The following is an 11,039-nucleotide window of genomic DNA, read 5'->3' on the forward strand; positions in this document are numbered from 1 at the left end:
ATAATAATTGTAGGCTATAAAATAATAAATTCTATGTTTAAATGCACTTTATAGTACAATGCATATTTTACTCTTTGCCAAAAATATAAACATCACGCACGCACGCACGCACGCACGCACGCACGCACACACACACGCACACACACACACACACATTACACAATTACATGCAAAGTTGCACACAGTAGTTTTAATGAAAATTTTATTTGTGTAGAAATACAACTAGACAATGGACAAGCGTTCTGAAAATATATATAAACATCTGTAGTCACATATAGGTTCATTACACTTTATTTATTTTAAGTGATGCTAAGATTTTTATCTACCTGGGGCCGGATTCACAAAACATTTTAAAAAGAAAATTGTTCTGAACTGCATTTTTTCCCTTAAATTCAAGCTTAAGAAAAAGTTAAGAATATTCTGTAGTCTCAAAAAAGCTTCTCAGTAACATGATTATTTTTTGTCTTAAAATTTTTTTCGTGAATCCGGCCCCTGATCCCTATACTATATACTGTTTTATTATGTTTCATTGAAAAGTTCACAAAACACATACACTATTTTAAAGATATAGTTCACCTTAAAATGAAAATTCTGTCATCATTTACTCATCCTCACGTTGTTCTAAACCTGTATGAATTTCTTTTTTCTGATGAACACAAAAGAAGATATTTTGATAAATGATTGTAAGCACACAGCTGATAGTGACAACTGACTTCCATAGTAGAAAAAAATATTTTGGAAGTATTGTGATAAATGATGAAGAAAATATTTGGATAAATGATGGTAAGCACACAGTTGACAGTACCCATTAAATTCCATCATATTTTTTATTCAAGTCAATGGTCACTATCTGCTGTGTGTTTACAATCATTTCTCAAAATATCTTCTTTTGTGTTCATCAGAAAAAAGAAATTCATACAGGTTTAGAACAACACGAGGATGAGTAAATGATGACATCAATTTCATTTTAAGGTGAACTATCCCTTTAAACAGTTATGTGAACTGAACAAAATTAAGCTTCATTGAAAAATTCCATTAATGAATCAAGTTCGTAATTGTTCAAAATTGTAAGCAGCTGTGAAACTTTTGTTTTGACATTCTGTCCTTTAAATTTGAACTTGTCGATGAATAGATCAGTGATCATACCTGTAAAAAAACAAAAATTTTTGGTTAACACAAAGATCCAACAGGCATCAATCTTATAAGCATTTACATGTAAATAATGCATATTTAAAATATATATATAAACATCACAAAATAATGTCCTCTAATGTTTACTTACCATACAGTCTTTCTAAATGAGCTGGTTGTTTCTTATATTCTTCTAAGAGCTTATCAGACTCATCCAGTATACTGCGATACTCTGGAATCAGAAAATCTGCATTTCCCTCTTGCACTTGCAGCTCCTGCATGACACACACACATTAATATAAACACGTTAGAGTCAGATCTGCTTAATTTTATCAGGACTTCTGTCTTTCAAATATTACCTTCAATGCATCAATGAGCTGAACCTTTTTGGCCAAAATCAGCTGATACTCCAGCTTGGGATGAATCATCTTAAGAGTATGGCTCACAGAGTCTTCATTCACCTCTGAAATCAACACAACCATAATAACAAAGACTCATTACTCATACTTGATATGTGAAGATGTCAAATTTTGATCAACATTGGTGAGGTGATTTAATCATTAGTGGTCAATAAAAACCACTATGTTACTTTTACTGCTAGAGGTCTCTAATCAACAACAGTGGCGTAGCTTGATAATGCCTTTACTGTTGATAAGAATCAACCCGACAGGACTCACCAATCATGTTCATAGATGATGTAATAAAATCAAGTTTTAACCAAATCCGGCACTGCGCAAATTTTTTGGTGTATGACATCAAAGTATCACTAGAGAGCGATGCTCTTGTGATGCTTTGATGTCACATGCCGACTGGTCTGCGCAGTGCCACATGAAGTCAAACACACCTATGATTTTTATGGCAGCAAAAGCAGAAACAGAAGATAACCCAGAAATGACTAGCGACCGTATGAACAAAGGGTTAAAACTGCAAACTCTATGAATTAGAACATCGTTGAAAACATTTGGGACAATGTAAGTACATGTGAACAAAAATAAATAACATTATGCTAGTGATTTTTGGACATTTTAATGCAAAACTCATACATATTGTGACTTTAAGGATTATCGTGCATCTTAAATGTCTCCAGTGAACACGGAGGATGTCTAAATTTGTGGGGTATAAATATATATCGTTTAATAAATAAGTTCTCACTGCACGTTGATGTCAGCTGCACTGACAATGTTTGTGAACTCACCGTAGGAAATATTCAGATTGATTTTTCGCTTAGTCGCTTCCTTGGACAAGACATCCTTTAAAATTGATATGGTAGAAATGTTGTCTGATTTGAAGTTTGCATCACCTTTACTGGAAACCATTGAAATGAGAAAACAATAACTTAACAATTACACTAATAATAAAAATGCAATCAACTGTTACATCAACAATGCCAAATCATAGTTTACCCAGTTAAAAAATATATATTTGCGCTTACATACCCAACTTGTGATTGCTCACAAAGATTTATTTTTAACATTGAAATGGTATGCCTCACCGATAAGTGGCTTCAAGCTGTGTCCCCAAGAAAGTGTTCTGAAAATAAAAGGTGATGCTTTCTCCTGCTGGGGTTTTTTCGGGGACCTCAGGCAGACAGAACACAACCCAGGAATGGATCTCTGCAAAACTGAACTGCCCAATCAGTCTTAAGGTGTTCATAGGCCTGGCCAAGACAAGAATCACACGTTACTTAACCAGATAAACACAATCAGATGAAGAACAAAAAGCTGCACACATCTCTGAGCTGAGCTCACCGATCTTGGTCAATTGTGTGTGTTCTCTGGTGGAGGGAGAGAGGTTTGATCTGGTACTGTCGAACTTGGCAGGTTTTGGGCTGAAGTCTTGGCGTCACATAAGCTTGCAGGGTTCCATACTGACCCTCAATAGACCTCACCTTAGAGAAAAAATAGAAGGAATGATGAAAGTAAACCTGGCATTCAAACACAATATTGATGTTATTTGATTCAATCCTCTTTATTATCTGTGCTGAGTAATTTAGTCACCTTTAGTTCCAGCCTTGTGGTATTTGCTTGGCATCTGTAGGTGGCGAGGAGAAAGTTCCCATTTGACTGGTTGGGTAAGTGAACAAATAAATATTTTTATTAACTTATGTTATCTGGTTATTTGGCGTAGTGATCCATACAATAGCACCCAGATGCATTACCTCTGAATCACATTCACTGAAACTAACCACAGCTGAATTCTTATCAACATCCAGCAGGTCAATGGGAACATCACTCTGTCAGAGTACACAGACAAATGTAAATGTAGAAATTTGGCCCTGGAGGCCATGCAATACAGCTAACAACAGACTTTAGCCATGATTAATAAAACAAGGTTATGACCCATACCAAAATCAGCTTATTACCTGTAGCAGCAGGTTGTCAATGGCAGTCTGCACCTCTAGCGTGAGGCTGTAACTAGCATCATCCTGGCACAATGTGAACTTGTCATTGATGCTGAAGACGGGCACAGCAGACACAGCTGTGCTGGACTGAGAGCTTTGCTGATATTTTTCTCTTCCCTGCAATACCTTCACCTGCAACTGCTCCAACTCAGCCCTGAACCACATGCAAATACATGCACAAGCAATGTTTTCAAGACTGATGACCATAAATGTGGCCAGAAACAGCTGGCTGGGCAGTACCTGAGTGCGGCCACCTTCCCCTGGGTCTCTCGGCTCATCTTGATCTCATCCCCCGGGCCTGCTACCATCTGCTGGGGCTCTGTGGTGAGACCTGACACCCATCCTGAAAAAAAGTTCTCACTAGATTAACAACAAAGATAACCATATATGTTTAAACACTGAAATCACACCCAAAAGTGTATTATCTACATCGATCTAAAACGATCCACTGTTAAAAAAGGAGAGGAACAGAAAAGTAACATTAGATTCGCTACTACTAAGATTTAAGCTGAAAGTTATGAATAACCTGTGTAAGTTGTTGTCAGAACTTCATCATGCATTTCCTTTCCGACACAGCCTCCTTGAATTGATGTAACACTCTCAGACAAAACCTTATAAAAACAAAATGAACAACTAATTAGCATAACTGTAGTGTAGCTTACTAAATGAATCGGAGGTTGCGGTAACGTTAAAGGTGCAGTGTGTAGATTTAAGCGGTATCTAGCGGTGAGATTGCGAATTGAAACTAAAGGCTCAGCTACGGTAGTCGCCACAGGACAAACATGTCAAAATGCAGTTAGTATTGTCCATTTAGGGACAAACATGGCGGCACAAAATGGTGACTTCCATGTAATGTGCATGTACAGGGCTCGCAAAATCGCTAGCACGATGTCCCGGAGCTATTGTGAATTCCTGTCGGGCTACCAAAATGTATCTCCGCCCTGCCCTTTGGGCTATCTTGGGGAGGAAATAATATTTTAATGTTTTTGCTTTGTCTCAGATTTAGTTAGGTAATTATATTGTATGCATTTCGGCGTCCTCTTGTCAGTCATTATCCTCACGTAACAAGTGAAACTGTCAGGAAATGAAGTGAAAGCATGAATAAACCCATCCTTTAATGTGAACGTCTGATATCGGCTTCGCTCTTCACGAGCACCTGCTTGCTCTTGTGCTCAGCAAAAAAGCGCGAACTCAAGTCATTTAATAAAATAACGTCATTTCATTTTTACCTAATAGTCTAACATTGTTTTAGCATTTATTTTTTCTTTCTTCAGTCAGTAACTTAAATATGTGAGAAGGAAAATATGTTTGAGTGATTTCTGATCGATTTGACACGTCTAGGCTATTGAGATCATATGATGTTACAAGCTGATAGGTGACTAAACAGCAGTGGTAAGATATGTTTACCTAAAGCGAATAGAATGTGTGTTTGTCATGCGAAAATAAACGGCTATGGTAAGATCTGTTAACCTAAAGGGAATTAAATGATTATTCCTTTTTAATAAATATCTGCTTTGGGTCACTGGTTGTTTATATATTTGATAAAATACCATGTTATCTAAATACAATGTTTGATGTGTTGAGGTATTTTTTATAAAAAATAACCTGTGTTATAATACATTCATATAATATTTCAGTAATATAACAATTCAATTATTCTAACGTTAGGGAAACGTTAAAATAACCTAAAAAAAACATTACGGAAATGTTTATTTTCTTAAAGAAAACATTCCTGGCTAACCAAAACCTTGGAAAATAGGGGAATGTTTTGGGAACCAAATTGTTAGCTGGGCATGGGCAGGAATAGTTGGCTTACATGGAAATCCAGGATTTATCAATATTCTACATTAAACAGTGTATTTTTTATTCTGGCTACTTATATTCATTTCAGGCTACCAGAAATTAAAGAGTGTCTGCCTGAAGGGCTGCCATGGATTTTAAAATTTTCGAGCCCTGATGTACATAGAAAAGGCTCATTCTAAGGTAATAAAAACATAACAGTTCATTATGTAAGGTCTTTATACACCACTGAAAAAAATAGGTATGCATATTATATTGCATCTTTGTAAATAGATTACTCCTAAAATGTACACACAGCACGTTTAACTTAGCTCATTTTATCTTTTATAACAGATTTCACACTCACATTCTCAAAGCGCAATGTTGGTTCATTTGAGCTGTCCAACCCATAGACCTCCACAGTCCCATCATCCCTTCCTACCAGTATGTCCTTCACACCATCACCAACAATGTCAAAGGTATCGATACACAGCACTCCTTAGGAACAAAAGATCCACACAAACTAGCATTATTATGACAACAACTTGTTGGTCCAAACCACAGGAAAAATTGTAATAATTTTTAGTAGGACCAAAAATACTCAATAAGTGAAATGTACTGAAATTAGCTAATAGCATGAGGCAGTGTCTTACCTCCTTTTTTCTTCTCATTATCCAGTTCCCAACTAGTCACAGCTCCAGATTTGGTTATTTGCAAAAGACCCAGTTTCCCATCAGCTGTTCCATACAGAACCTCTTCACCATCCTTTCCTGAAGACCACAGTACCATGAATGATCAAATATTCTCACTGGCTTTTGCTCTTAAAATAAAACATTTTAGCACATACCTCCATCTCTGTTGTGAAGCTCAAGAACAGTTGGAGGCCCAGAAACTTCTACATCGTACAAAAGATCAGATCTCTGATGGAGCACAGAGGTTAGAACGACTGAATTGAAAATCATTTACTGAAAATATGACCAAGTAAACTTGTTACGACTAAGGATGGCAAATATAAACAGGCATACACTTTCCTCACAGCTGTACAGATTTTTACACAATGTAATATACCTGGATAGCATATCTGGATATAGGGTACCTGCAATACTCGTAGCACCCTGTCCTGGCAGGCTAGGATGGGCACAATACGGCCCACAGTCTCCACAGGTAAACTGAGGACGTCATTGATCTTGTCCCCTGATAGGTAGTAGTCCTGGTCCTTGCAGTCACAGTAATGGTTATAAATGTAACTGGCACACACAAACAGATCTGACCCCGAAACATGCCTGTGGGAAAATAAATAAGATGCCTTTAAGTCACAGTGTTGCATGCTATGGCGATGCCACCCAACAATTTACAAAAAGTTTGAGGATGCCTAAAAAGCAAATAGTCTCACATGGCATTAATGCTTTCTGTTAAGTTGGCCTCGAACGTAAGGAACTGTTTGCCCTTTTTAGTATATCCTCTCACTTCTGAACCAGAGCACACAAAGATCTTCTCCTGTGCCGTCCCCAAGGCTCCTCCAAGCTCAAGTCGGGAGATCTTCTGTCCTGGGAGCGATTTGAACACAGGCTAACAAAACAGAGAGACATTTAGTGTTAGTTTGGAAAATATTGTTTCTAGACATCATTTAAGAAAGGCTGTATAGGCACTCCTGATTCGTACCACGGCTTCGCCTTTTTTCATACCAAAGCAGGTCACAACACCATCATGATCTGCAACAGCCACCTGAAATGAGAAAATGGGTTTTAGAAACAACCAACAATAGAAGAGCATTGTGTTAACAGCACAAAGATCACAGGGAACACACATACTAATAAAAATAAATGTACAGAATGAAATGTAAATCGCTTTGGATACAGCATCTGCCAAATGCATAAATCTAAATGTAATGTTTAGAAAAACACATACAATGGAAGTCTATAGACTTATATTTAATATAATAAAGGGGATGTAGATGTACCTTTTGTGTTGCTTTTCGTCCAACAGTAGGGAGAAGTTTCATAGTTTTTTGAGATGTCACTCCAACCTGAAAAGGACACAGGTGAGATGCTCATTTTTTTATGAAAAAGTTACCATGACCATGTTTGCATTTCAGAAATGTACCAATAAATAACTGCATAACAGCATTATGGATCTCTGTCAATGATCTTACCTGGATATAATCAACATGGTTTAAGTTCAACTCCATTTTGCTTTTCGGAATAATCTTTTAAATTCCTCTTGAATTATATATCGTACCATGTGTTATTATTTAGCGTTGGTGCTGTTTACTCCAGTGTACCTTTTTGTTTTATGCCCCCACGCAAATATGTCCCTTTAACGAAACAAATATATTTACTAAGCTTTTATCGTCGACATAGATTCGTCGTCACCGACTGGATTATGCAGGGGATTAGTTAGTTAGTCAGTCAGGTAGTGGATGATTCTTCTTATTCAGATATTCCGGCTAACGTTAGCTGGCTCGCATTTTCCTCTTTGCAAAATGATTCACGCCTCGTAAATACGTAACAAAACATATGTTCAGACCATACAGACGTAAACCCAAAACGTGTTTAATTATTCGCGAACTAATTTAATCGTTTGACTAAAGACAACAGCCGCAAAAGGAGCTGTCCGCAGCTAACACGTTCCGCCATGTTGTTGTCAGGCACCCAAACCATCGCAGGTTACCATGGTAACAGCAGGGGTATTATTCCCATAGACTGTGATTATTCCTCACTCATTGCACATGTATAGAATTTATCTAAGCTACATTTTGCCTGATAAATAATGAGGATTTGAATGTGATGGAATGTGTGTCTTTAAAATACTATTTAATTTAGCAGTAGGCTACGATTTTTTTCTAAAAATTATGATTGACATTTTTTTACCCTCACGCAGCGCGCACACACACACCTTTGTAGCGTTTTTAGAATTGTTTAAGATTTAATATGTTCATTAATTTCCTGATGGAGCCGTAAAATGTAATTTTGGCCTTCACAATGGGGACATTTCTTTAAGACCCGCCCACTCACGCAGACACACAAACACAGCTGCGTGGATGAAGGGGTGTAGATGTTTCTCAGCAACAGTAGGTGGGGACGCAGAAGAAGAGAGGACAAGCTTCATTTTTCACAGCCCCAAAGAGACACAACATGCTTGGACTGTCAAGTCAGGATTTGATGTAAGGATTAAAGTTATTGACATCTGTCATGGATAAATCTTATACAAATGGACTATGTAACATATCAAATTGCATCATCAAAGACTACATCAAAGGACTGCTGTAGTTTTATTTGTCCTTGTATTGCAACTGATGCCCTCACCAAGGAGGTTCCTGGTGGCATCCACCTCTTTACCTCTTACATTGGGATGGGGTTGGAATTTAATTGTATACGTGGGGCTCTTTACTATCCTGCTGGTGCTGATGGGACTTCTTTTGTGGATGCTCCTGAAACAGCTTAGAAACTCTGTGGGAAGTAACTTTCAGTCTCATATGGGTTCTTGCAGAAGATATGTCATTTGAGACATATGACATGAGATACAGTATCAACAATAGCAACGAAATTTGTAAGATTGACATTTGAAGCAACTGGACAATACAATGACTGACAGAAAATTCGGGGCTAAAAGTGTGCAGAAAGATGGCAGCGTGCACTTTATTCAGAATTGTAATGGGGACTTTTAATTCAAAACTACAGCATTGCAAAAGAAATGTACGATTTTATTTACTGAGATGTACATTTGTTAATCTTGCATTGCAGATGCTTTATTAACGTTGTTACATGAGTGTTATTTTGTTTGTTATTTTGTCATGGTTCCATCACAGTTGTTTAAACCAATTATCTCTGTAGAAACCAAACTAAACTCACTCACAATAGTCACACAGTAAAAAGCTATTCTGTTAGTCAGTCAATATCTCTGTTAATAAGTTTCTGGGTGAATTTTTTTTTTTTTTTGCAGTTTGGCATGAATAAGGCTGAAACTAAAATTGGAGTAAAATCAATACATTGCTGACTCTCAAATTAAACTTTTTTTTTTTAATACAACCCTGAATGCTTCGAAATTGTTTATTTACAATAGGGAGCTGTCACAATTAGTACCAGTCAGCAATGATAAAACATAAATGTGAGGATTAAATAATGGGTTTCTTTGTGTGATACAGCTTTCAGCATCTTTTATGTTCTTTCAAGGGTTGACTAAATTGGTGAAAGTAAGTGCTCACTAAATAATAGTTTGTTATTATTGTTGCAGACAGGGGAATTGATGAATATTCCAAAATAAATGTAAATAATTATAAATCATAATCGATTTTTATACTACTTTTTCATCATTTATGCATAACGGAAGCCTTTTGACATTTAAGCATTTGGCAGATGCTTTTATCCAAAGCGACTAAGGGTGCTTTGAGGTATAAATTTATTAAAAACAGTTGTGTACCTGTGTGTGCTGCTGTCTAAACTTGTATTTGCATATGTGTGCATGCTTTTATCAGCATGAAGTACCACTTACATTGATATTTTAATGATCTAATCATTAGGCTATTAAAAACATCTTCATCCAGGATCCAACTTAAGTCAACTAATTTGCTTTTATTCCCTTGTTCACAAGGCAAGACACATATGTGTTTATGTGGTTGGGGAAAGTGAGAAATTTTAATTCTTGAGCAATTTAGCCAAGCAAACAGCAGGGTGATTTTATTTAATGATGAAATTTTACATGTACACTGTGCACACTGTGTGACACTGTAAATCTAATGGCTTTATATTCATGGTTTGAGAAAACCAAAGTGCACTTCAGTCATCGAAGCATTAACAATTAAAAACTGTTATATTCGCTTGGCAAAACACGTTTATTGTCCTGCTGTGAGGTAAAGTGTAGATTTTTACAGACCAACAGGAAATTTACTTCCCTAAGCATTTCATTTAAAAGCCACTGACAAATGCATAATTCTTTAAGGAAGGCTCAGCCAATAAATCCAAGATATTGCACCATCAGTCACTAAACACAGAGATCCATTGCTCAGAGCTCTGCTTATTGCTTCTCTGACATCCTATGGTGGGCAAAATGAGTAATATTCAAACCAAACAGCTGACTATGTGTAATGCTGACTGTATAATTTGAACTTAATCTATTTACGACACAATTTTTTTTTCATAAATATAAATGTTTCTTTTTTGGTTGGTTTGGAAGTGTTGCCTGAAAATCAAATAAAAATGACTTCTAAATTATAAACATTACTAGCAGCTTTGATCCATATAATTATTCCTACTGAGAGACCGGGGCTAGTTGTCACACTAAAAATGACTTCCCCATTACAAACATTAGTTGCAGCTTTAATCCAAGTTGCTACTGGGAGACAGGAGAGCCCTACTGGGAGACAGGGGTTAGTCTCCCCATTGCTAATGGGAGACCGGGGCTAGTTGTCACACTAAAAATGACTTTCCAATTACAAACATTAATAGCAGGTTTAATCCAAGTACATTTTTTTTTCATTACTACTCTCTACTGAAAATCCAGCTAAAACCAGCATAAGCTGGTCTTTCAACTTGGTTTTAGCTGGTATTGCTGGTGTAGCAAGCCGGTCTAGCTGTGTTTTTTTCACTTTTTAAGATGGTCTGGCTGTGTTTTGGTTACTTTTTAAGATGGTCTGGCTGTGTTTTGGTCACTTTTTAAGCTTGTCTTACTTGAGCAGCTTTGCCAGGCTGGGAGGACCAATTTAAACGTGCTGTTGCCACCTATCAGGTTA

At 36.8% G+C, this 11,039-nt stretch overlaps 1 protein-coding gene across 1 annotated transcript; it reads right to left on the reverse strand.

The window, feature by feature from the left end:
- Positions 1-658: 658 nt before the first annotated feature.
- On the reverse strand, positions 659-7,970 carry bbs7 (Bardet-Biedl syndrome 7). Its single transcript, XM_065273955.2, has 19 exons — positions 7,464-7,970; positions 7,272-7,337; positions 6,974-7,036; positions 6,705-6,880; positions 6,408-6,594; positions 6,159-6,231; positions 5,965-6,081; positions 5,679-5,809; positions 4,059-4,143; positions 3,773-3,875; positions 3,494-3,686; positions 3,290-3,364; positions 3,129-3,194; positions 2,880-3,019; positions 2,624-2,788; positions 2,327-2,436; positions 1,491-1,594; positions 1,283-1,406; positions 659-1,146 (listed from the first exon to the last, which is right to left on the reverse strand). The coding sequence occupies exons 1-19, from the start codon at positions 7,497-7,499 to the stop codon at positions 1,013-1,015; spliced, it is 2,148 nt and encodes a 715-aa protein (XP_065130027.2). The 5' UTR covers positions 7,500-7,970; the 3' UTR covers positions 659-1,012.
- Positions 7,971-11,039: the final 3,069 nt, after the last annotated feature.

The sequence above is a fragment of the Paramisgurnus dabryanus genome, chromosome 16, assembly GCF_030506205.2.
Source record: "Paramisgurnus dabryanus chromosome 16, PD_genome_1.1, whole genome shotgun sequence".
In the NCBI taxonomy this organism is placed as follows: Eukaryota; Metazoa; Chordata; class Actinopteri; order Cypriniformes; family Cobitidae; genus Paramisgurnus; species Paramisgurnus dabryanus.